This window comes from Malania oleifera, chromosome 2, assembly GCF_029873635.1.
Source record: "Malania oleifera isolate guangnan ecotype guangnan chromosome 2, ASM2987363v1, whole genome shotgun sequence".
Classification (NCBI taxonomy): domain Eukaryota; kingdom Viridiplantae; phylum Streptophyta; class Magnoliopsida; order Santalales; family Ximeniaceae; genus Malania; species Malania oleifera.
In genome coordinates this window covers 90036857-90064767 of record NC_080418.1, presented here as the reverse complement: position 1 = coordinate 90064767, position 27911 = coordinate 90036857, and the positions used below count along the sequence as shown (strand labels likewise).

The 27911-nt window shown below is 37.0% G+C and overlaps 1 protein-coding gene across 2 annotated transcripts in view; it reads left to right on the top strand.

The window, feature by feature from the left end:
- The window catches only part of LOC131147828 (DExH-box ATP-dependent RNA helicase DExH6-like), a 40952-nt gene extending 16395 nt beyond the window's left edge, over positions 1-24557 (top strand). Inside the window, exons 6-15 of one of the 2 annotated variants that reach the window (XM_058097431.1) lie at positions 653-743; positions 865-923; positions 10413-10571; positions 19345-19397; positions 19537-19570; positions 20284-20373; positions 20498-21499; positions 21827-22915; positions 23068-23233; positions 23337-24557. In XM_058097431.1, coding sequence (XP_057953414.1) covers positions 653-743; positions 865-923; positions 10413-10571; positions 19345-19397; positions 19537-19570; positions 20284-20373; positions 20498-21499; positions 21827-22915; positions 23068-23233; positions 23337-23539 — 2946 coding nt within the window. In that variant the 3' untranslated portion in view covers positions 23540-24557. Of the gene's footprint in view, positions 1-652; positions 744-864; positions 924-10412; positions 10572-19344; positions 19398-19536; positions 19571-20283; positions 20374-20497; positions 21500-21826; positions 22916-23067 lie in introns of both variants that reach the window. The other variant, XM_058097430.1, reaches the window with a different exon arrangement.
- Positions 24558-27911: the final 3354 nt, after the last annotated feature.

Below are 27911 nucleotides of genomic sequence, written 5' to 3'. Positions count from 1 at the left end.
CATAATTCTGTAATTATTATCTGAATGAATATTCATATGCATGGGGCATGGTCAGATGTGAATATTTGGCAGGTCCGCTTATTTATCTGGTTATTTTAGGCTTGAGGGCTCTTTTATATATTGTAGCTTGGGCCTGGATCTCATGAATAGGTTTACCTTGGTTGACCCAATATGTCTCAGCTGCTCAGGGTATTCTTGACTGGAAAATTTTATGCATTTGGTATACTTTTTCCTTTTACATTTAGGCTTAATTGCAAAATATGGGGCATGTTAAAATCGAAGTCATAGTTTCATTGTTAGTGCATCTATAAGTGAAATATTGCCACATTTATTTCTGCGAAGCCCATTGTCAAATATTATTCTCCCTTGGTGGGGCGTGGGGGTCCCAGAAAGGTTGGGTACTGCTCCATCATTTTTGTATGAAATGGCTGTTCTCAATATGTTTGACAGCCTGAGGCTTTCACCTGTGCATATTACACACATAAATAGGTTGGCATTTGTTCAACTGTCCTCTTTTATATTGTGTTTTGATATATGGAGATTAGTGATAGAGGACAAATATCACTGCTCTTATAAAATAATGGACAGGGATGATGATGTAAATTAATTCTCAGTGATGAACTTTCATTATGGTTTTATCAATATGATTCAGGTACCACAATATCTTCTCGATTATATGTGGAGTAAGGGCGAGACATGTAAAATTATATGTACTCAGCCTCGACGTATATCAGCCACATCAGGTACATAACTGGTTGCTGCCTTTATCTTGGTTATTTACTTATTTTGATAACATATTTTCTTGTTCTTAGTAGTTGCACCAATTTTTATACTCTCTCTCTCTCTCTCTCTCTGGTGGTATAGTTGCTGAAAGAATCTCTTACGAAAGAGGAGAGGATATTGGTGACAATGTTGGATACAAGGTAATATTTACATAATGTTTCTAAAATAATATATTAACATCAGCATTGAACCCTTTTGCAGTAGAAGTATAAATTAACTAGGGCATGTTTAGTCTGTTTAAGTTGATGCTGAATGCTAAAAATTGGATATGTTCATGGGTTTAACATAATTTTTTGGGTGGTAAAAAAACAGCTGATTATCCTTTGGAAAAGGACATGCACTAGGGATGGCAGGAAGTTCGTATTTGTATTTTTATCAACTTTAAATCTTCCAAACATTCTGATAAATAAAAAATCTACCAAACAAAAAACCCTTCCCTTAAAAAAATGCAGTGTCTTGCAAAGTCTGCTAGTAGTAACTAGTAAGCACATATCTTGGACATTAGTTACTTCTTCACTGCCCTTTGAATCTTGTGATCATGAAGGCATTATTGCATATTGTCATGAGCCAAACTTGTTCGGGGTATTATGCTTGATTGTGACCAGTTGCCTTGTGTGCATAGGATGGGTAACCAACATGTAGGTAGCAGTATAGGTTTTATTCATTATGTTCAGGCCTTAGTGTATAGTGAGAGTATGACTCCTTGGTCAGTTTGATGATTCCTTTTGTCAGAGCTAAAATAACATATAAAACTCTTTTGGGGATGGTGAGTGTTCATCAATCATTGTGAAACACTCTAGCATTTGTAAACATATTTAGCCTACTTGACTTGCTTGCTACACACACGTTGCCTATGGAGGATGTGTTAATGAATTATGTTACTTCAATGTTTATTGCGTGATTGTCATTTGCTTACACAAATTGCTTACTACTTCCACTTACTTTTCATTTGATGGTTGTGAATGTGTGATTGTGGTAAACCAATATACTTTTGACTGACTAGTTAAGCAAGAGTGCTTTAGCTTATGCCACACGATCCTTCACAAGGTTTGAAGTGTTTAACCCTTGATAGTTGGTCTTGAGTGTGGTTAATTGATTCATGAATTCGGTTGCATTCGTATTGTGGGATTGTGTGAAACATTGGTAAGAGACCATGCCAACCAATATTGAGAGAATTGAAGTGCTAGAGGTGCAGATTGAGACAGCCAACAATGTGGCCATGGAGATGGCTAGATTTGCTGAACGTATTAATGTATTGGAGGGTTCACAAAAGCATCAATAGGGTTCCATAGTGGAAATGTCAAGAGGACTTCCACGCTATCGTAGAAGCGTTACAAACCTAAATGCCAAGATGAACTTGAATTCCAAGCTTCACAAATAATTTTTTGTAAACTACTTGTTGGTTGTCGCTAACTTGACATGATATAGCTATAACATTACAAATTTTAAATTATTTTCAAGATCTAAGATACAACTCTCAACTATTTTGAAAGGTTGAGGATCAAGAGTTCTAGAAATCAACTCATATTATGACATTGGTTTTATATAAATGCATATTTAAAATTTTCTAGTCAACTCTAACTTGAGAATTGCACACCCCCAAAAATGTGTAAGCCTCAACTAATAAGGTGCATAATGTGTGCCTTTTTGTACAAATGCATAAGCCTTAGCATCTAATGCGCAAGATTTTTTAAGATTTGGTATTTTAGATTGAGCCTCAAGGGTTTTAGGCATGCCTTGCCTTGAGGCGAGCCTCAATTGGACCTTTTAAAACTATTAATAACTTATAGAAAAAGAAAGATGAAATGTTGTGAAAGTGCAGTTTTGGGAGGCATCATGGTCTAAAATTTCTATGAAATTCAGAAAATTTGTGTGTGCTCTTTCTTCTTCTTCCTAACTCGGGGCATTTGTTTTGCGGCATCTTTCAAGATTTCCGATAATGTGATGCTCATGGCATCTCATTCCCATGTTTGTTTGACCATGAGAATTTGATGTGGCGAGCATGTTCATATTACTGGAAATGAAAGGATCCCCATGAAATATAGGCATCCTATTCCCACCTCCCCCCATGGATAAGTTTCATGGGAATCCTACTTTTTGGATTGCTCTCAAGTGGCTTTTGGACAATAATTCTCCTATAATATAATATAATCACAGTCTATTATTATACTTAAATTAATAAATTATTAATAAACTAAAAGTAAAAGTTCTTCTTTCTCCTCTGTTATCTTTCTTCCCTTTTGATGCTGCATCATTTGGTGTAAGTGCAACATTTGTCCACCTTAGTGTTGAGTCTGATTTTATGGGTGTGAGCTGGTTCTATTGGGCATTCACTATTATGTTAATTAACTGGAAATCTATTTGATCCTGTTTGTGGATTTTCAAGTGTTTTAAAATTGATCTAAGTAGCTAGGAAGTTTTTCCATTGAGAGGCATTGCGTCTGATGCACTGTGTATTCTGGAAAAATCTTGAGGTAAATCATCTCTTTTGGTTTTAGGGATAAATAAGCTTCAGTGGAGAAGGGATCATCTTTTGGTCTGAACAATCAGTTTATGCATGGGTTTAGAAATTAATTTTCCAAAGTGGAGTTATCTTGATGTGGATTTTGGAAAATTAATTTCTGTTGGAAATTTTTTGGATTCCAGGAAAAGGTTTTCCCTGAGAATTCCAGAGGTGATGAGGCATCTGAGTGATGGAGGTTTTTTAGTAATCTGGATGAAACTTGAAAAGGCCAAGGAAGGAATAATCTGCATGAGCTGCAAATGAAATGCATTAAGTGTGGTTTGTTTGATGTGAAAGTTCAAAATCAGGATCAGTGTTTTAGAGGCTACAAAATAAATAATCATTTTTTGATATCCTCAAGGCTGAGAATCAATAAAAAGTGGGAGGGGTCTCAGCTAGGAGTTCTCGCCGGAATTTGCAGATGGTGGACCACAATGGTGCTGGAAAAGTCAGTGGGAAGGGTTGATTTATTGGGCAGCAATCTCGTGGGAATTCAAATTTCAAATTCTCCTGAGATCCTCTGGAAGTTAGAGAGAGAATGAAGCTAGTAGTTTGGTGATCTGGGGCTAGGTAATAATATAGGTGGGCCTTCTTGTCTTGGGCCTGGCAATGTTGAAGGAGTTGGGCAACGTTTTTATGATAATGAGGAGGGCTCTAGGTTGGCTGTTCCTGGGCTGAGTAGGGTTGTAAAACCAGATCAAGTGGAGTTGATTTGGAGCCAAAAGTAAATATAGACGTGCTTTTAAATTTGAAGCCCAATTTTTGAGCCTCAGAGCCTGTTTCTTGAAGGGGAGATCAATTCTTGAATATATTCTGGGCAGAAGAAACTGTGGTATGTGGAAGGATCTATGATGAGGTTCCTAAAGAGGTGTGAGGGTGGGGAGATTTCCCACATTTCAATTGTGATTTGGATAGAGTTGGCGAGTCAATGCAAGGCTTATTCCAGATGATTTGCTACATCAAGGGGTTGGTGATGTCTGTTTGGGTAATGGTGGGAAATTTCTGGAGCAGAATATTGTCAAAATAAAAGAAGTCAAGACTAGAGCATTTGAGGGCAAAGAATCAGAGGCTATGAAAGTCAAAAGGAAGGAGGTGATGCTGGGGATGATGGTTTGAATTTTCCATTGTACTAAGATTTTTGGAAGAATGATGATGATTAGTTTGGCAGCATGAGTGAATCAGAAAGAGGACTGTAGTGGATCAATTTATTGAAAACCATGGGTTCAGATATGAATTTGTGAATAAGGACGCTTTAATATAAATGAGGCATGAGGCTCTGATGTGGAATTGGGGACATGATTTTCTTAAACAGCAAAAGGGGTTGATAGTGGACTCTGGAAGGACCTCTATGACTGCACAGGTTGGTGTTCACTAGTTGAAGGAAGCTGCTGACTATCAAAATGCCACAGTTGAGGGAGGTTCTTGATGCTGACTATCAAAATGCCATAGTTGAGGGAGGTTCTTGATCCATTGTTCCTTTTAATTCACATTCAACCTTTGATTCACATACAGATCTTGATGTTTTGATGGTAGGAGTAGACAAGGGTCTGGATAACTCTATAGTTTTCTCTACTACTATTGCTCAAGGGGTTTCCCGATTCTGTGAAAGGCTTCCCATCCCAAGTAGTGGGTCTAGTTTATTAAATTTTTCTATGTGCAAAAGGGAGGAAACAAGAGGGGAAAGTCTATGCCCTTTAGGTGGTGAGAGACCCAATCCATGTCCACAGGGTCTTCTAGAGGAAATGGGTTTTAAATTGATAGTCCTCTAGTGAAGGAGCTTAAAGTGGTTTTATTTTTATTTTTAAATAGCGAAAGAAGTTCATTAGACAGAATAAGAATGTAGAATCAGGAAAAAGAGACATCTCCTCAGCAAAGTCTTGGAAACCCAAGGAAAACAAAATAAGAAAACGAAGAAGTGTAAAAACTGCTCAAGGAAATCAGTGCAGCCAAGAAGTCAACAGAGAATGCCAATCCTGCTGAATATCTGAGAAGTGTATCCCCTTGAAATTACCATTACCCAAGCACCACAGAGAAGCCAGAAAATGAGTCTTTTCCCACACCAATAAAAAATGCTAATTTCTTCCCTGAAATATATACGAGTTTTGTTCCTTTCACAAACCCCAAAATACTGCAAATAAAGCACTAATTCATAGCCATGTTTCCTTCCTTCTTCCTACCAAAACCAAAAACTCCTCCGCTGTCCCTGTAAAAACTCAACTTTCTCCAAAATAACTTAATAACTTGTTCCCAACGTTCCATGCAAAAGTAGAATGCAAGAAAAGATGTGGAGCAGATTCTGAGCAGTTAAAATGACGGACACTATAACTGGAGAGAGAGCCTTTCAAGGCGTCCTAATCTGTAGCAAGTTATTAGTATTTACCCTATAAAGCACAACCAACCAAATAAAAGCTTTGATTGTTTTTTGGGGGGGGGTGGGGGTTTGGCCTTCCAAATAATTTTTTCAAACACCCATGTGAGAAAGAAGAAGAGGGTTGATGAAGTCTTGGAAAAAAAAAAAAAAAAAACTCTTCAGTCAATTATTTGGAGGTGGGGGTGGGGAAGAGGGTTTGGTAAAGGGTGCAAGATTGTTTATCTATGAGGTTAATGAGTTTGGAATGTTAGAGGGTGGGGAGATTTCAAGAAAAGGGGTTTGGTTAGGGAAATGGTGGCTAGATATTCTCCTGGGGTCTTGATGTTACAGGAAAAAAAGTTAGAATTTATGACATTTTTAGATTGGGTAGAAAGATAAGGTGATGCTTCCATCTCGTGGGCCTTTTGGTGGTATCCTGCTCAATTAGGGGACAGAGGTGGCTTAGTTATGGATGCATTAGGGTTTTTTGCCCCTTGTTAGTGTTGTTGGAAGTGGAGGCAGTGGTGGTTTGCTTTGATTTAGACCTTTGATCTATTTAAGAGTTCCTTCAGGTGGAAAGCCTCATTCATTAACCTTTTGGGATCGAGTGGTATCTAAGGTTGCAAAGCAGTTAGATGATTGGAAAGGAGCTTTGTTTTCTTTAGTTGGTAAAATTACTCTTATCCAGGCCAGCCTTTTGATTATTCCTTGTTTTATTTCTGTTTTTAGGATCCTAGGAGGAGCAGCTCAAAAGATAGAGAGGATTATGAGGGATTTTCTTTGATTAGATGTAGGGGGAGAAGAGAGATCATTTGGTTGGATGGGAGGTGGTGTGCAGGTCAAAGGAAAGAGATGGGTTGAATCTTGGTAATTTGCTGCCTAAAAACACTTCTGCTGGCTAATTGGTTGTGGAGGTTCGCCTGGATTTGGGTTCTCCATGGCACTCAGTAATAAAAAGTAAATATGGCTTGCAATATAATTGGTCGATGCTATTGGGGTGTTAGAAGCCCATCTGAAAGTCCTTGGAGGTGTATAGTGTTAGGTTTATCTTCCTTTTCTTCCTTTGACAAAATTCCATCCTGGGAGAGGTAATTGTATCAGGTTTGGGAAGATATTTGGGAGGAGGACAGCATTTCCTTTGCTTGGTTATATTGCCTTTCTTCCCATCATATTGATATGATTTCCTATTTTTCTTACTGTTGAGAGGGATGCTTTTTCTTGGGACTTTCATTTTTATAAAGGATATGAATGATAGAGAAGGGAAGGAGCTATTCTTTGTTCATTTTACTGGAGTTCTCAGTTCTCCGGTAGGAGTGTTTGGTTTTTGGTCAATTCAGGGGAACATTCTTGTAAATTATCCTTTTCTCATCTTACTAGGATTGACGTGATCTTTCCTCTCTATTGGAGCATTTAGGAGGCCAAAGTTCCTTCTGAGATAAAGGATTTTTTTTTTTTGTAAAAAGAAAGTAAACAAGAATTATAAAATGTATTGTGGGACTCTTCTATTTAATTTGTTATGAAAGCTCTTGAAAAATACAAAAAAAGAACTAGGGAAGGGGATAGAGAGAGAGAAAGAGATCCTCTTTGCGCCCCAGCATCACTTGGGATCTGTCTTGGCTTATTGGCATTTTCTCCTGAAATCCCAAATATTCCCACTTTTGCATCTCTTAATAGGCCACCTATTGAATAAAATTAATGATGGAATCAGTCCAAATAGTCACAAATCTAGGTTTTTTACAAGATTGAAACTTGTTACTTCAATTTGAAATATAGAGTTTCAAAATCAATCTAGATTTGGGGTTGATTACTCTTTTGAAAAAGCTAAGTTGCTTCGTATCGGGGCAGTTTTTCTTAAGGCATTTCAAGGATGTTATAACTGGGGCAGTTTTAAAAGGAAAGGGTATTGTTCTCAAAAGTTATTCTTTAGCGTTTAGATTCTTGATCACTAACCCACAATGGAATGGACAAGCATTAGCAAAACAATTAACAGTGGTTTTGTTTAAGACTTGTTCTTACCTAATTTCCAACGACTATTTTCCCAAATCAGAGCAAGGATTTAAATGTTTAGCAAGTCATCAATTTGTGGTGCAATTTTTGAATGAATGACAGCAATGAAGCAGATAAGAAGAATTCATGGATGGATTTGACAACCTTAGTTGAGTTTCCAATCATAGTAATGATTGGAACAAGTGGTTAGCTGAATATATACATTTCTTTGTGGAGTTTGGGTACAAAATGACATGTCAATCTTTTTCTAACATGTTATATTTAAAATGTAAGTAAAAGAGGGGCAGTTTTCGATCGTCATTTTTTTTTTACCAAACAATTCTATAACTTAATTGAATAATTCAAAAATTAAGCTAAAATAAAAAGGGAAGAGAAATTGTACTGGGTGGTTTACTGGCCTTTTAGTCGTGATTGGTCGGTCCCTGTCCTCCCTATTTTTTCGTGCATGTGCAAAGATCTCTTATCGCGTATCGCCACCTCGATAACAGTTGACTGACCCTATAGGGGATGTTGATTGGTTTAGTTACTTTTTGAATTTTGAATTCTTTTGATTTGTTTGACTGATGATCCTAAGGATGCCAAGTGTCCTGGTCAATGGCAATGAACAAGGTTGTTTGTTGGTAGTTGCTAGTTATGGTGCTTGGAATTTTGAATTCAAAATTCAAACTTTTCTACCCCTATTGCCTTCCACCATGCATGGTGTGTTTTGTGCACATCCTAGTGGGAGATAATAAGGTGAGATTTCAAAGAACAAACATGGGAATTTTTTAGGTGATAGGAAGATAATTTCTACAGTACTCTCTCAATCATTTCTTTAATTTTCTTGGGTGTATGTGCATTTTTGATTGTATCTCCAACTAGAAATACTTGCCCTGCAGAATTTAGGTTAGTCTTATCACCCTTCTATTTTAATTTTCTATGTTTACATTGTGTATATGTATGCATGTATTCATTTTATTGTGTTATCTTCATGTGGCAAGGTATTCTTTGTAAGTTTTTGTGCATTTGTGTCATGTGTGAACTTGAAAAAGACCTCCAAGAACAAATGTACTCTACCAATTGTAGAGACCCAAAACACTTGAGATTCCAAAGAAGATCAAGGAAAAGTGTTAAAAATAACACTATCAGAATCTTGGGATCAACTATTTGTACCAGTTGGTTGATCGCCTGGTAGAGAATGGCTATTTTTTCAAAATGAAAGAGGGCTGATCGACCGCCTACAAACACATCTTCGTAAACATTCCATTTTTTGGTATCCAAACATGTTTTTTTATTTATTTTATTTTTATTTTTATTTAAAAAAAAAAAATGAAATCAAGATAAAAACATGTTTTATTACTTCTAGCATGCGTTTTCAACATGAATCACACTCTCTTTCTGCTCTCATATTGTGTTTACATACAAGAAATTATCTGTAAAGAATGACAGAAGACATATAATATAGTGTTTTGATTTGAAAGTCAAAGGGTCACCCTTCCATACTCCTGCAGAACCTCAATTTTGTCTGCCCTTTGGGTCCATCCAATGGGCTGTATAGGTAAAGTGGTAATTTAGTTTCTTGCAGTAAGCTTAGTTGAGAAAACAAAAAACAGTAAAAATACTAATTGAGAAGGGGTGAGGCTTAAGACCAAGCAGTTGGGGTGAAACTGCATTTTAAATAATAGTACTGATCATAGTGACCTAAGCACAGGGAGCTGTAATTTTTTAGTTTTGTTTGCCTCCTTACCAACTTTGAAAACTTAGCTCTATGTTGTCCTAAACATGAAGCAAGACCGACGCACCAACCACTTCACAGGTTCTAACTTATGGATGAATGTATCTGGAAAGCTCAACTCAGGAAATGATTGTGAAAACTCTTTTGTTGTTTGTAAAAGCAATACTAATTGGAAACTTTATGGAGATTACAGCACAGTTACCTAATAATAAAACATCTAACATCTTGTTTGATTGGGTTCAGAACCACTTTTTTAGTTGCATCATGATAATTATTCCTTGCAGAGGTGTGTACCCACTTGTACTTTGACTTATTTGACAACTGCCGTAATGTGGCAAACAGCTGGGTTTGATCCTTTTGGATGTCTCAAAAGACTAATGACAAGTTACCAGTTATATTTTTATATCGACATTTGTTAACAGTAAAAAAAATTCCATTGGATGGGTTTTAGACAGCGCATCATGTTGTAGAATCTTGGTGGAGAGTGGAGACAATGATTTTAATCATTTGAACCAAATCCAACTAATCCTAAAAAATCATTAAAGAATGTTTTAGGTGAAATTGTGCTTGATAGATATTGCTGCGCATCCAGAGCTGTGATTGAATTGATGTTTATTACAATGTTCTACAAATGATTGCCCAAATTCTATTTATATTGATGTGGCTGCTTATTACTGTTCCTGGACTATAAGTGGGGAAAAGCTAAATGAAAATGGAGTTAAAAGATTAGGTTTCCTCATGTTATTTATAATTTTGTAATCCTTACTTTTTGAGTAATGTTTTGGAGGTAAGAAGCAACGGTTTTAGTGGGAAGAAATTTGAGGCATAATTTATTTCCTGAAATTGAAATATTAGAACTCTTAAAATTAGATGTTGAGGGAAGGCATGTTGGAGAAGACTTCCTATTCTGTATGTTGCCTAACATTTATGTTTATGCGTATGTGTGAGCATGATCAGCACTATTTGTTCTACTTCTATCAAATTCCTTGTTTGCAATTTGCCATATTAACTATTTCTTACAATTATACTAATTTATCTCTGTTTGGAAGCTCTAGATACGGTTGGAGAGGAAAGGTGGGAGGAACTCATCCATTGTGTTTTGCACAAATGGGGTTCTATTAAGGGTGCTGGTTTCTAAGGGCTCTGGAACCTCAACAAAAGCTTCAAGTAAATCTGCAAGTGCTAATGTCTTTGATATAACCCACATTGTTGTGGTAATGATCTTATTCTGAATGGTTAATGTGCTACATTTGTTTCTGAGTATCATGATGCCTTAATATGGAATCAGGTCTTTTTCATTCATTACATCATGGGATGGAGATTCGTGAACATTAACTTTGTTTTAGGCAATTAACACCGAGGCCAACTGTTAATTTAATCTAGACAGAAAAACAAAATGGCACTTTAAAAGGGGGCAATATCTGTATGGGAAAGGGTGAATCCTGTAAGTTTCTAAGTAGTTTGGCAAGATAGAAAACAAAAGCCCAATTTTTTTTTTTTTAGATTTGCATGCAATCCATTTAAAGAAATTAGGTTAGAAGGGATTGAAGAGTGGTAAGAGGAGAACTGGATTGAAGTGGGGAACCACTGTAGGTGGCAGGGCAGGCAAAGAAAGATCTGAAGGGGTGAAATTGAGGATTGGGTGTGAGGTGTTCAGTCAAGTGCAGAGAAGAACTTGCAAGGTAGTTTTTTTTTAACTGCAGTTAATTTATTATTTCATCTGAACCTTATTTCATTCTTCTATAAGGAAAGAAATGATTCAAACAGTACCAAGAATGGAAATGGCACAAAACAAATAATATTCTCTTTATGCAGAACAAATGCGACAATCATGCTTGGCAGCTTGAGAGAGAAGAGGAGAGATCCTAATATAATGGAAACTCAATTAGGCCAAAAATGACTCAAAAGCTAATAAATGGCCATCTTGCAAACTAGTAAAAACCATTAAAATAAAGACTGGGCTCCAAAAAAGCTAAGCCTAAAAAATTAAATTTTTTTACTTGTTTTCTATTCGCAGACGTCTTAGATAATAAACTCAGGAAGTTGCATGGGACAGCAAAAAATAATGGGGCCTCTTTTTCATTATGGGAGTTGCTATAATTTTCATTGATTTCCCTAGACTGCTTAAAAATTTATTGTTAAGATTTGATTAAAAAGAATGATGTATTTATAATACAAATTAAATACTCTAATAACAATAATACCATTACTTACTCTCACTAATTAACAAACTAATATAATAATAGTACTAAAAGACGTAAATAACCTTAACACTTCCTTTCAAGCTGGAGCATAAATGTCATATGCTCCTAGCTTGTGACAAATGAATTTAACACGAACACACCCCGACACTTTGGTAAACAAATCAGCAAGCTGCATGTTCAACTTCACATAAGCGGTTGTAATGTGCTTTTGTACAAGTTTCTCCTGAAAAAAGTGGCAATCAACTTCAATGTGCTTTGTCCACTTATGAAAGACTAGGTTGGAGGCAATACGAAGAGCAGCTTGATTGTCACACATAAACTTCATAGGCCGAGAATGTGAATACCCAATTCTTCCTACATTTCTTCAACCGCACAAGTTCATGAGCAGTGTGAGCCATACCATGTTTTTTTTTCTTCTGATTCATCACTTGAACTTGCCACTACAGTTTGTTTCTTACTCTTCCATGAAACCAAATTACCACCAATCAAGATATAGTACCCGGTTGTGGATCTCTGGTTGGAAGGCGATCTAGCCATGGTTTTAAATCGCAGTAGCAGGTAGCGTAACGTAACGGTAATGGGTGTAACGGGAAGCGGGAGTAGCGGATGTTACATAACGGGAAGCGAGTGTAACGGCTGTGAATTTTTTTGAAGCACGCACAACCTTGTGTGTATTAGCGTACTTGCTTGTTTTAAGCTTCTAGCCCTTCTCAGAAAGAGTTTTAGTGTATTTTGGATCCTTTAGTTCGAGTAACTAAGGTATTTGGTAAGGGCAACAAGTTTACATTTGTTTTAAACCACCATTGATAAAAAACTTGTGTGTGTGTATATTTATACTTCTCATTGTTCTTATCTGTGATAAATTCTTATGTGTTCTAAATTAATTAATAAAAAAAATACATTGTACACTCCATTAATCTATTAGATGCATAATACATACGAATAATACAAATATAAAATAGCTAGAAAAGAAAGAAGGTTGAACTTGAAAAATATAGAACATAAATATCACATTACTAATATTATCAAAATAAAATATTTTCCTAACAAGTTAGTATTTTCAAATTGTTAATTAATGCATCTATTGTGAGTATTTAAAGAAATAGTAAATTTTGTATCATTGTTATTCTCATCATAATCTTTTCCCCGCTCTTGCCACTTGGTATATTGAGAATGATATATGAAAGAGAGGGAAAACGTGAGAAGAAAAAGTAGAAAATAAAATAATTTTAAGGTGTAACATTCCTATAGCGGTTACGTAACAGTTGTAGTGGCCTTTACGTAATGGTTGCAGTCCGTCACGGCCATTACAGCCATGATTTTTCTTGCCACCAATTTTGCGGTGTGTAACTATATTGGTAACCCAATAACTGTTATGTAACGACATTACGTAATGGTCGTGGGCGTTATTTAAAACCATGGATCTAGCCCAATCTGCATCTATATATCCATGGATATAAGTGTGACCCTAATCACGATATAAAAGACCTCGCACGGGTGCATCTTTGAGATATCTCAAGATACGAATTATTGCATCCCAATGACTTGTTTTCGGAGAATTTAGAAATTGACTCACAACACTTATTGCAAAAGATTTATTCGGCTGAGTAATTGTGAGATAATTCAACTTTCAACAAGTCTCTAGTATTGTCCAGGATTAGGTAGCAAATAACCCATATCCGACACTAACTTCTTGTTAGGATTCATGGGTGTATCAATTGATTTAGATTCCAACAAGACAAATCAAGAACATACTTCCTTTGTGACAAAACCGTTTTTATACAAGATCTAGATACTTCTATACCCAAGAAGTATTTCAATGGTCCCAAATCATTGGTTTGAAACTCAGCCTATAGAAAAAGTTTGAGCATTTGAATACCTTTATCATCACCTGTAATAACAATGTCATGCACATAAAATACAAGAAGGATCCTACTCGATGAAGTATGATGATAAAACATAGAATGATCCACCGCACATCATCGAAGACCAAACTCAAGTACTACAACACTGGAACGACCAAACCATGCTTTGAGAGATTGTTTTAAACCATATAAAGCCTTATTGAGCGGACACACTAAGCTTGACTTCTCCTGAGCAACAAACCCAGGTGGTTGCTCCATATAAACCTCCTCCTCAAGGTCACCATGTAGGAAGACATTTTTCACATCTAACTGATGTAGAGGCTAGCGAAAAGTTATAGCCAAGGAGATGAACAACATACTGACGTAAGTTTGGCAATTGGAGAAAAAGTTTTAAAATAATCTAGACTATACGCCTGAGTGTATCCCTTAGCAATAAGATGGGCCTTTAGTCAAGCCACATAACCATAGGGGTGACCTTCATAGTCTAAACCCAATGACAACCAGCCATAGGCTTGTTAGGAGGAAGAGGTACCAAGTCCCAAGTACCATTGTCATGTAAAGCATTCATCTCTTCAACTATAGCATCCCTCCGCCCAGAATGCGCTAAGGCTTGAGAAACAGATTTAGGAAGGGTAGTAAATGCTAGAGTAGTGACAAAATAATTATAGGAGGGTGAGAAGGAGTTAACAAACATAGTTGGAAATGGGATGTTGAGTACCTATGCGTTTACCTTTCCGAACAGCAATAAGAGGATCAACATCATGGGAAGTGTGATCATCAAATGGGGAAACCAAAGGCATGGTATTAGAGGCTAGAGGGGACTCTCTTCCTTGGAGCTGTGTCATGAATACACTTGCAAATTAGGATGATCAAGAGGATGAGAAGGACTCGAACTATATGGAGACTCAGATGGTTGGTTGGGCAAGAACAATAATGTAGAATTTGGAAGATTAGGCAAAGGAAGAAACTCTTTGAGCTTAGAATTGCTCAGTGACTGGGGTGTAGACTCGAAGAAGGTAACATCGAAAAAAACAAAGAAGTGATGCAACACAAGACTATAACAACGATATCTATTTTGAGTATATGAGTAGCCCAGAAAGACACATTTTATAGCATGAGGATCCAACTTTTCCGCCTCAGGAGTTGGTCGATGAACAAATGACACATCCAAATATATGACAGTGAATTAGAAAAGAGAATGGGGTAGGAAATTTTATTTCTAAGAACAAAGGATGTCATATTTTGTTGATCAGATAACAAAAAGGAAGTACAACATCACTCCTAAACACTTTAGATACATGCATTTGATAAAGTAAGGTGTGAGTGATTTCAAGAAGATAACTATTTTTCCTCTTTGCAACCCCATTTTGTTGAGGAGTGTGGGCACAAGATGATTGATGAACAATACCAAACTAAGTCATATAAGTACTGAATTGTGCAGTGTAAAACTCTTTAGCATTATCACTTCTAAGTATTTGAATTGGCAAACCAGATTGAGTCTTTATTTCAGATTAAAAGGCACTAAATACAACTTAGAATGATCTTTTATTAAATATAACCAGGTCATTCTTGAATAATCATCCACAAAGGTTACCGGAAATCCAACATGGACGCAGCCCTACTAGGCCCCAAAGATCAGAATGAACCAACATAAAAGGGCTTGCTGCCTGTTTATTGACTTGGGAGGCAAAACGAACACGATGGTGCTTTCCCAACTGACAAGACTCACAATCGAGACTAGACACAAAACTCAAACTTGGAATAAGACATTTTAACTTTTCCAATGACGGATGACGAAGGCGACAATGAATTTGGAAAGATTTGGCAGCAGCAGTGCATGTGGTAGAAGGAGATAACGACTCAAAGTGAGTCCACTAGCTTCATAGTTCACACCCACTGCCAACGGTCTTCGTCGTCTTCAAATCCCAAATAACCACAGAATCAGGAAAGAATGTCACTGAATGATTCATGGATTTAATAATTTTGCTAATGGACATAAGATTGAAAGGAAATTTGGGAATATATAAAATTGAAGGAAGAGAAATATGAGAAGTGAGATTTACCGTCCCAATTCCCTTGACTACAGTGGTGGATCCATCATCAAGAGTAACACAAGGTAAATTTGCAGGATATTGAAGAGTGGAGAAGAAGCTATGTATAGCTGTGATATGATCAGTGACAACGGAGTCTATGGCCCAAGGACTAGGATGAGAAGTGCTAGATGACAGACATACTACGTGATTACCTGTTTGGGCTGGAGATGCAATGGGAAGAGAAGCTTGTTGTGACGCTTGATATTGCTGGAACTTGGAATACTTTTCCTCTGACATGGATAAGTATGTTGCCCCCACTTTGGCCCCAAAGGTGAGGAGTCGGTGGTGGCTGCATTGGCTGCCCCGAAAGGTGTGAAGTCAGTGGTGCTGCATTGGCGACACGGGAAGGTCTGCGGTGAAGATCCTAGCACTACTCAATAGTATATGATTACTTTGTCCACATTGAGTGCACTTGCGAGGAATACCTCTACCTCATCCATCTCTACCACTTTGATCACTCAAACCACCTTGATGACTTTTGCAGTTGTTTCGTAGAGAACTAGAATCACCTTGTGTAGCAAAGGTTGCCCTCTCAGAGCCAGATGCAACTGAGAAGAAACAAAATTTAAGTCGTTATTTGTGGCAGTGATGTAGGAAGCAAAATTTTGAGTCATAGATTCCATCCCAACATTCACAAATCAACAACCACACCAAAACAAGAACAACAATTAAAACTAATCGGGACAATCACAAACTATGTGAAGCACCGACACGACCACGGACGAGGTGAAAAACTCACGTACGGATATAGCAGTGCCGCATCCTCACAACTGAACATGTGAATGGTGCCACGGCTCCAAAAAACTCCCAAAGAAGCCTTCACAAACCCTGAACAGAGATTAATGGAATACTGTGAGTGCATGGTTGAAAAAGGTTGAATTTTTGAGCAAAAAACTGGCCTAATGGCTTGTTAATATAGTCTAGAGAAGGAATCAAAAGATGGCAGAGGAAAAGAAAAATAAATAAGTGGCCAAAACTTCACACAAGCTTTGGCGTGTGGGGTCGGCCTTGTCGGAATTTGGCCGGTGTGGGGGCTCCTCCGGCGATGAGGTTTTGTGAGGTTAGGCTTTGGGGGGTTCTGGTTATGGGTGTATGGTTTGGTTTTGTGAAATAATATGTGATGGACGTGGATCTGGGAAGGACTGCTGCGGGAATGGTGTTTTTCGGCAACAGCTGAGGGGAATAGGGTTAATGTTGGATCACACTTTGATATCATATTAGGATTTGACTAAAATGAATGACCTAACTTGAAGATAGGTCTCTCCCTCTATTTTTAATGCAAGTTAAAGACGGCTGAGTGTAAGAGAAAGAAAGCCATTACATCCTCTATTTATAATGCAAATGAAAGACATTCTAATGACAATAATACGCTTACCAACTCTCACTGATTAACATACTAAAAGACTTAATAATAATTGTTAAAGCTTGATATACATTTTGGCCCACAACCTAATAGCTTAAGATTTTAGGTAAAGTGGTAATTTAACATGGTATCAGAGCTGGTTACTAGGAAGTCCTGAGTTGTAGTCTTGTTGCCTGCATTTATTGTGAGGTGTTTAAAAAAATTATTGTCTTCTCTACCATGGCTGTTATTTATTGTGTGTGTATCTCTCCACGCGTTGTCAGACTGCACATGTGGGGAGTTTAAAGCTTGGTATACATTGTTGGCCCACAAGTTGAAGCTTTTAGGTAAAGTGGTAATCTAACAATAATAATGCTAAAAGACATAAATAACCTCTTAACATATACATACAACAAAATAAAATAAGCTAAATAAACTTCCCTATTGTTAGAAAATTACATATTGAATGTGAGTCAATCTATATAATGAAATTTATCGGCCACTATCAATATGTAGTCTAAGACTCTCAATTAATAAAAAAAGTGATATCTTCTTCGCCATTTACTTCATCCAACTTTTGGCCGTGTTATATAATTTTCTTGAATTTTTGAGGTAACAAATCAAAGTAATTGAAATATGAGCAATTGTTCTCATATTTTTTTTGTGGAGTAAGCAACAAAAATATTAATCTTAATTTTAGTAAATTAACAAAAAATAAATACTTAAAAGAAACTAACTAGAATCTTGTCAAAATAATTTGTTTTCGCATTTGCTATCAATGAACCAACATTCTAAAGGTTTTGTTCTAAGTGAACTTTAAAAATGCAATTTATTCACTATTGGTTAAATTCTACAATAAATAACACTATAGAAATCATAAGCTAATTTATAATAAAAAAAGCTTAAATATATTTATAACTTGCATCAGTCAATCCTATCTAAAGGGTAACTTGCATCAATCAATCCTATCTATGGAGTGTATCTTGACATTCTTATGGACTGATTGACAAATTTCAATCCAATTTTCCTCTTGAACTTAATCTTGGGGCACTATTCTAAGATATATTAATTTTATTATTCAATAGCCTCTATCTCCTTTAAAATACTAGTCTTCCTTGCACATCAGCAAATATCTCCACAAGCCATTTCTTCAAGACTCTTTTAAACAATATCAACCTCTTCATAAGCTTTGCATCCCTCGGACCAACAATTTCTCCAAACTCCATAGTGGAAGAATGAAAAGGAGGATGGGTAAGTAACATATTTTCATTACAAAATGGAACGGAACTCCACCTAATTTTACAAGAATTCAAAATGATAGGAAGATGATTAGAGATGATGCTAACAAGACCTCCCTAGAAATATTGGGGAAAACACCCTCCTAATCACTACAACACATGAGACTATTGATATGATCTTCCCACCAACAGATCAGGTAGACAAAGCATTAGCAGCAAGAAATCACCCAACCCAGAGTCTTTGATAAAACAAGTTAAGATGGGATGCAAGATGTAATCCTAAATCCACCCAACAACACTCTCAATCCTTTAAACGCACTTCCCAACTCCTAGTCAAACTCCTATCAACCACTTGAAACTTGATTTCTTGCAACAAAATGATATCAGGTGACACTCCCAAAATAATTTTTCTGACTGCATGGTGCCTATTAGTGTCTCCTAAACTCTTCAATTACCTGCTTAGAATCTTCATAAGAGCTATCTATTGCTACCGTTGCCCCCATCCTTGCTACTTTCTTTTTCCTCCTACCAGAATTTTTAGGCAAAGCCGACTTCCGAACCTCATAATTACTGTTAGCTGATTTAAACCCCAATCCCTTAAGAAGAGCTTGCTGCTCTTGGCTGCTCCCCCACCTCCTAATGGGTCAATGGTCAATGGTCACAACATTCCTCATTTCTATTGATTCTCTATAGCATGAATTAGAACCGTCATAGCCTCAGCTTAATTTGGATTATCAAAAGAGCTCATAATTAATAAGGTAAAACAATCTTACCAGGTGAAAGGGAAGGCAAGCCTGTAGTGGGAGAACAAGTCTGATGAGGACCCAAACCTAAATCATTTTCCTTGGTTGAAACTTTATTTGAACTTGCAAATCCTGCCATAACTTATATATATGTATGTATGTTTGTTTGTTTGTTTGTTTGTATGCATGCATGCATGTATGTATGTGTGTATATATTTATATATAAAATTTATGGGGTGGGGTTAGGGGTGACGAAGTAAACCTTTCCCTCACTTTGACCAAGTTGTGTTTACAATGCCATCCTTAGCCTCATTTCTATGCATAGAAACTTCCCAAACTTTGCACAATGTGGGTAGGGCATGCTGGAATGTAATTACGACATGGGTCTCTAATAAGGAGAATTAATGGTTATATTTTCTCCTATGCTTAGCATGTGTTCTTCCCTGTTTATGTTCTAATGAGTGGGACTTGCTATGAATGACACTATCCATCTTCCTTGTAGGATGAAATACATGAAAGGGATTATAATTCTGATTTCTTGCTAGCAATTCTCAGGTACTTCAGTTTTATTGATTTTTGTGTCAGTAGAAGAGAAAATGAGGACAAGCAGTCTGCATAGTTGCTCAAATATTATTTTTGGTTTGTTATGATACATTTGGAAACACGTATCTGATGATTAACTGCTTATTTACAGAGATATGCTTTCTTCATACCCTCATTTACGTCTGGTGAGTACAACTTGTGGTCTATTTTCTTTTTGTGATTTTACAAATTGCTGCATTCAATGTTCTAGAAGGCACAGCCTTGAGGCTTGCCGCAGAACTAGGGATCTGTAAACAGGGCATGTAAAAAATACTAGACTCCCGAAAGGCCGACACAAGATACTGTAAGACTTGTGCATTGTGCAAAAGGAGCACTTTTTGCTCGTTTTTTTTTTTTGGGTTGAGACATGCATTTAAAGTCAAATTTGGTTTAAACTAGTTTAATAGAATTTAATCAAGTGTATTTTGAAAGAAATGCTTTTATGTGAACCGCTAAAGCTCCTGTATCAAAACCTTTCCAAGGTAATCAAATTTTGCATCTTGGATCACCCTATTTGATCTTTGTAAAGTTATGATTATCTCTTAGTATGGTTTTCTTTAAATTTTTAAGATTTTATGCTTATAGTGGCTAGTAAGTATTACATTTGAGTTTTCCTTTTCATGTTTTCACTTGTAATTTTCCTAATTTCTGTATTTTTTCAAATATACATTATTTATTTATTTTCCCAAAGGACTTACCTTAACATGTAGAGGCTTATGCCTCGCCCCTTGAGAGTTAAAATGCATTACATAATGCCCCTGCCTTTTAAAACATTGGTTTCATGTTTAGGAACTTTTCTTCCATTTGTTCGGTAATCCTCTTATAGATTGATTAGCAAGCAATGACTACAATTTGACAGATACTGATGAGTGCTACAATTGATGCTGAACGATTTTCAAAATATTTTGGTGGCTGCCCTATTATCCGTGTTCCTGGGTTCACTTATCCTGTAAGAAGTTTTCCTCTGAAAGTCAAAAAGTATTGACTCAGTCTTTTAGAGTTCATTGTGATTTTGTACGTTTTTTTTTTTTTATAAAATATTTGTTTATTTATTTATTTTTGTTGTGTTTCAGGTCAAAACTTTCTACTTGGAGGATGTTCTTACTATCCTAAAATCAGCCGAAGATAATCACCTTGATTCTACTTCAAATGTTCAAAGTGAGGTTGCTGAGCTATCTGAGGAATACCGAGTTGCATTAGATGAGGCTATTGATTTGGCTTGTACAAATGATGAATTTGATCCTCTCCTTGATTTGATTTCTTCTAATGGAACACCAAAAGTTTTTAATTACAAGCATTCTTCAACTGGAGTAACGCCATTAATGGTGTTTGCTGGAAAAGGTAGAGTGGGTGATGTTTGCATGCTCCTCTCTTTTGGTGCTGACTGCCATTCACTGGCCAAGGATGGCACAACTGCACTAGAGTGGGCTGAACGAGAACAGCAGGGAGAAGCTGCTGAGTTAATTAAAAAGCATGTGGAAAATGCCCTTCCTAACTCCATGGAAGAACAAATGTTACTTGATAAATACCTAGCAACCATCAATCCTCAACTTATTGATGTTGTTCTTATAGAGCAGTTATTAAGGAAAATATGTGTTGATTCAAAGGATGGAGCCGTCCTCGTATTTCTTCCTGGATGGGATGACATAAATAAAACTCGCGAAAGATTGCTGTCTACTCCTTTTTTTACAGATGCTTCCAAGTTTGTGATAATATCTCTTCACTCCATGGTCCCATCTGCAGAACAAAAGAAGGTTTTTAAGCATCCATCCCCTGGTTGCCGCAAAATTATTCTTTCAACCAACATTGCTGAAACTGCGATTACCATTGATGATGTTGTTTATGTTATAGACAGCGGTTGGATGAAAGAAAAAAGTTATGACCCTTACAATAATGTGTCAACTCTTCAGTCTTCTTGGATTTCAAAAGCAAGTGCTAAGCAGCGAGAGGGGCGTGCAGGCCGTTGTCGGCCCGGAATCTGTTATCATCTTTATTCCAAAATACGAGCAGCATCTCTGCCAGATTTTGGAGTTCCTGAAATGAAAAGAATGCCGATCGAGGGACTTTGTTTACAGGTTACTTATGTTGCTTACTTTTTTTATTTTTGAACCAGCACAATTTTAGATGTTAAGAATTTCATATGTACTATGGAAAGAAAATTTTTCTATTTTTAGTTGATGTTTTTATTTTTATTCTGAATATTTTTGGATTTTATTGTCTTTTCCCTTTGAAGATGAAAGCCTGAATGAAAGAGTGAAACAAATGCCTTTTTCTTTTTCACGTTTTATGCTTTTGAAGATTTAACTTCCGGTGTCCTGATATGATTTGGTAATTGTCGTATGGTTTCTGATTCTATTGGAAATATTAATTTCTTGCTTCTTAAATTTGTTTCTAATTGACAGATAAAGTTGCTTGATCAAAATTGCAAAATAGAAGCTTTCTTACAAAAGACATTGGATCCACCTGTTTTCAAAACAATACATAATGCAATTATTGTTCTTCAAGATATTGGGGCATTGTCACTTGATGAAAATCTGACAGAACTTGGGGAGAAGCTAGGTTCCCTGCCTGTTAATCCTCTAACGAGCAAGCTGCTTTTCTTTGCCATTTTGCTGAATTGCCTTGGCCCAGCTCTGACTTTTGCATGTGCCTCCGAATACCGAGATCCATTTTCCCTTCCTATGTTGCCCGATGAAAAGAAGAAAGCTGCAGCTGCTAAAGCTGAGCTTGCTTCATTGTATGGTGGTCATAGTGATCAGCTAGCTGTCATAGCAGCATTTGACTGCTGGAAAAAAGCCAAGGAAAGAGGGGAAGCAGCTCGTTTTTGCTCTCAGTACTTCATCTCATCAAGGACAATGAATATGCTTTCTCGTATGCGTAACCAGCTCCAGGATGAACTAATCCGGAAGGGTTTCATTCCAGAAGATGTGTCAAGTTGTAGCCTTAATGCAAAGGACCCTGGTATCCTCCATGCAGTTCTTGTGGCTGGTTTGTATCCAATGGTAGGGAGATTGCTTCCGCCTTACAAAAATGGTAGACGGTGGCTTGTACAGACTGCCAGTGGTGACAAAGCCCGGTTGCACTCTCAGTCCATTAATTTCAATCTATCATTTAAAAAGTCTGATGATCAGCCATTGCTTACATATGATGAGATAACCCGTGGGGAATATGGCTTGCACATAAGGAGCTCCACTGTTGTTGGGCCGCTTCCTCTATTATTGCTTGCGAGAGAAATAGTTGTGGCACCTGCACATCATAATGATGATGAGGCTGGGGATGATGATGAGAGTGATGATGAATGTACTAGTGAAAATGACACTGAAGATTATGAAACATTGAATAATAAGTCAGGTAGAGGGAATTTTATGTCTTCCCCTGATAATGCAGTTATGGTGGTTGTTGATCAATGGCTTTCTTTTGAGTCAACAGCACTTGAAATCGCTCAGATTTACTGCTTAAGAGAGCGTTTATCTGCAGCAATTCAGTTCAAAGTAAGTTTGTGCATTATTTTTGCTTCTGCATATCAATGGAAAATGTGTTGCTCTGATAAAATGATTCAAACAAGCTCAATTTCCTGGGAAGTTCAACGGGAAGTTCTAGACAACTTTTCCCATGGTCTAACTCTTCTGTTAATGTTCTGCAGGTAAAATATCCTTGGGAAGTTATTCCTCCAGTTCTTGGGGCTTCTATATTTGCAATAGCCTGCATACTGTCTTATGATGGGCTTTCTGGGATTTCTTTGCCGTTGGAATCTGTTGATTCACTGACTTCAATGGTAAATGCTACTGAGATTGACAAGTCTGCACCGGGTAGGAGAGAGAGAGGGCAGAATTTGAATGATTTTCTTAAATCACTAATGGGGAATGATGTATGCCATAACCCTCATTATCACAGTGCGTCTCCTGATTTCAGGGCGAAGCAAGGTTGGAATGGGGTGTCAAGCTGCAATGCACAGCCCTTTTGTACCTCAGCAGGCACAAGCGCCCATCAGAGATCTCAATCCCTACTTAGCAGTGATGTGTGCAATAGTAATTGGAGTAGTGTGTCGAGCATCAATTTGCACTCCACTTGTACTTCAACAGGCGTGCACACATTTCAGGGACCTCAATCAGTAATGGGGCATGATGTGCACCATAACTCTCATTATCAAAGAAGTATGTCCACTGAAATTCACGCACAGAAAAATTCAACGAGTCCATCAAGCTGCAATTTGCAGCCTCCTTGTACTACAGCAGGCAAGAAGAAGACAAGCAGAAGGACTAAATCACAAAGTCCAAGTTTGGCAGGGTATGGTTTGGGTACTTATGGACCATATGGTCCTAGAGGGGATTCCTTCAAGCGGCAGCGCGGGAATGGGTCTGGATAGTTTGATAATGATAGGTAATATAACATTTTTTAGGGGATGAGTGGGAGGTGGAGATTGAGCTTAAGATCTCAGTTGTAACTTAACACTTTCCTATTAGGCAGTGATGGATCTGTAGTCTACAAAATGCCAGTTTTATTAATGTTTTTGCAACACCTACTCCATGGTGACCCATGTGAGAGATGATGCAAGCTTGGTTATTTTTGGGAACTTCTACAGGTGAAAATGCTGTTGTCAACCTTTCTGCACTCGAGGTTAATCAGTAGCGCCAATATGCACTGCTTACTGAGGTCTGAAGTTGTGTTCCCGCTGGCGGATGAAACCACACTTCCTTTCTAATGGTGGTGTTGCATCTCCCTTGATGATCGAAGTGTCCAAGTTATACAGTTGCAAAGCTGGTCGTAGGACCCAAAACAGAGCAACTGCTGTAGAGTTCCATTTGATGGTGATAATTGGAAGTTCTAATCCTGGAATATTTCCATTGCAGGGATGGTTTGCTAAGTCATGCAAGTGACATTTTTGACATGGATAAATGAAAGTCCGATAACCAAATTTGCGTTTCCTGGGACTAATGCTGGACAGATTATGTTAATGGCTTAGGGCTATCAATGGGGAGACCATTATTTAAAGTCCAACCCATTGAGTCTGATTAAACCTAGATCATGTAATTCTTTTACATTGCGTAGGAAAATGTTACTAAAATTATAATTTAAGAATCTGTTTTTTATTATTATTATTTTTAATATATTAATTAGAGGAATAATTTATTTTTTCTTGATCTTTGTTGCTATATAGCAAATTCAGCGGCAGTTTTAGCTGTGGCAATTTTCAACATTCGTAGTTTTATTCAAGCACTCACTATTTGCCAATGTGATTCAATCTATATACAGAATTCAAGTCGAGGATAGACTGAGGGAGGGTTGGGTGTGATTTATTTATTCTTTTGAATAATGAAATCAAAAGAATGAAATTGAGTTAGGAAAGTGATTGTGGGAACAAAATATAAAATATAATTTTAGGTAAATGATCGGTTATGGAATGGCAATTTGTTGAAATCATATTTATATTAGATTTATAATAATGTTGTGTATTTTCTTAGTTCGTCAATTTTTGTCCTGAATTTGTCTTTACTGCTCTTTGAAATCCTTTTCATCACCAAACTCCAATTATTATTCATGGCGTGCATGACGATAATATATTTCATTCCTTATTTTTACTTTCCCAGAATTATAAAAAATAAACTTATTTTTTGTTTTTTTGCAACATTTGTTTCTAGATAAACGATAGGGGTTTTGCATTTGGGAAAAAAAACATTTTACTTACTATTTTCAAAATTCTTCAATTTCTAATTTATAATTTCGGAAAAATAAGATATGAGTTTTGTTATTTATATTTAGAAATGTAAAAATAAAAAAAAATAATAATAATTAACTACTAAACTTTTATCTTGAAAAACAAAGACATTTTAAAATTCTACAAAAAAACAAGAATAAAAAGTCAAAATTGTGTTACATAAAAACTGAGCAAACCTTAAAATTTTGTTTGGGTAATTAGTTAATTACATGTAATTTAGCTTTGAATTTCACAAAAACATTAAAATAATGAAAATTAAAAATGCCAATGTATGCGGGTATATTACAATTAATATGAAATATGAATGCCGAAATAAGATAAAAGCCAAAGGAAACGACCGTTACCCATTGGAATAAAACATCCATTAAATTTGGGGCACTATGCTTCAGCATTCACCATAAATGTTCAACAGACTAAAAAATTTGCATTTGCATTGCCCAGGAGAATCAAACCACACTGTTGAATAAATAGGACGCAGCAACAACAATAGCAATGCGTTGTCCCCAGTTTGAGATATTCCTGGGATTTCATTGCCCATCAAAGTAGACTATTGCTTGATTTTATATCACCATGAATAGTCTTTGGGTTTCAATCCACAGTAAAAATATCAATTACAAAATCACTTAGACGGCCAGCTAATATTTAACTGGGATTTGCCCTATGTGGAACTTCAAATTCTTATTGGCGAACAGTTTCACACACAAACAAGCTTTCTCGCCACTTGCACGATTTAAGCTTGTTCAGGACATTATACTTGCATGTGACCGCTTGTTTCGTGTGTTGGGGATGGATTCTATCATGTAAATACTAGTGTAGGGTTATTTTATGCTAATAGTTTATTGGTATGCCACATGAGCTAGTATGACTTCTCAATCACTTTAATGTTTCATAGTGTCAGGATGATATTTACATAAAAATATCTTTACGGGAGAGTGAGTGTTCATCAGTCTTGTAAAACCCACTAGCTATTGTCAATGTATTTAGCCTACTTGCCTCCCTTACTAAACACACAATGTCAACAGAGGCGTTGCTAATGAATTGCGTTGTTTCAATGTTTACTACTTGCTTGCCACTGCTTTCATGATTGCTTACTGTTTCCGCTACCATTTGATTGAATGCTAATGAAAGTGTTTTGTGGATGAATGTTGGTAAACGATAGGCTGACTAGTTAAGCAAGAGTGCTTTAACTAGTGCCACACAACCCTTTCACAAAGGTGTGAAAATAGTCGGCCTGTGACACCAAGTATTAGAGCAAAGGTTCAATTCTATGTGAATTTAGTTATCTTCGTTGTGGAATTTGGAAATCTTTGGTAAGTGACCATAACACCAAACAATGTTGAGACAATCAGTGTGCTGGAAGCACAGGTTGAGGCAACAACCAACACTGTGGTTGTAGAGGTGGCCCAGATGAGGGAACTTATTGATGAAGTGATGAGATAACAAAAGCATCAAACACGTTTGATAGGTGACATGTCAGAGGACTTTTTTCATACAGTGGAACTTTACAATTGTGGATAGCTTATTTGGATGCAAAGATGAATTTAATGGTTCTTGCTATGGGGAACTCCAACACTCCAAGAGTTAGCAAGACCAAGGTACCAGAACCCAAGACGTATGGGGATGCCCGTGATGCCAAGGAGTTGGAGAACTTCTTGTTTGATGTGGAGTAGTACTTTCACGTTGTGAGGATGGCCTCGAAATAGGTGAAAGTGGATAGTGCGATCATGTACTTGGTTGGTGATGCCAAACTGTGGTGGCATACCAAGTTTGATGAAATTGAAAATGGACGTTGTGTAGTGGATAGTTAGGCAGACTTGAATAGAGAGCTCAAGGCCCAATTCTTTTCAGAGAATGTTTAAGTATAATGCAAGGAAAAAGCTGAGAGACCTCAAGCATATTGGGTCAATCAGAGAATATGTGAAACAATTTTTTTGCTTTCATGTTGGATATCTAGGACATGTGGGAGAAGGACAAGATCTTTTATTTTGTAAAGGGGATGAAACTGTGGGCAAGAACTTAACTTCATAGAAAAAGAGTTCAAGACTTGTCTACTACATAAACTGCTGCAAAACGGTTGATTGACTATGTTGGTGATAATACTGCATCGTCCAAAGGGTTTGGTGGAGAGGGAAACATTGGAAAGTCTTTCAAGAAAGGCAAACCCAAGAGTGAGTGAACTGACTACAAAGCATCAACCTCAAAGGAAGTTTTGTCATCTCGAGGTTCCACACACCGAATGGAAATGGTAAAATTTCATGTTTCTTGTGTCGAGGACCTCACAAAGTGAGTGAGTGTCCACACAAGGGATTATTCAATGCCTTACAAGCTTTCATTTCGGGACAAGTGGTGGAAAGCGAGGGGGAAGAGGATGATAACCCAAGGATGGGTACAATGCGGCTGGTGGATGCATTGGAAAAGTAGGTGAAAACACCAAAAGTTACACGAGCAAAAGGACTAATGTTTGTGGACTTGAGGATCAATGGAAAGAGTACCTACGCTATGGTGGATACGAGGGCTACTCATAAATTTGTTTCACAAGTGGAAGCATGGAGACTTAGCTTATCCTTATTGAAGGATAAAAGACGCATGAAAACAGTTAATTATGTAGCCCAACCTACTTTATGAATAGCCAAGCAAGTGAATATGAAGCTTGGGCAGTGGGAAGGTCATGCGAATTTCACAGCGGTGCCATTGGATGGCTTTCCAGTCATTTTTGGAATGGAGTTCCTAAAGGGGACGAAAGCAGTGCTGATGCCTTCGACTGGTTCCCT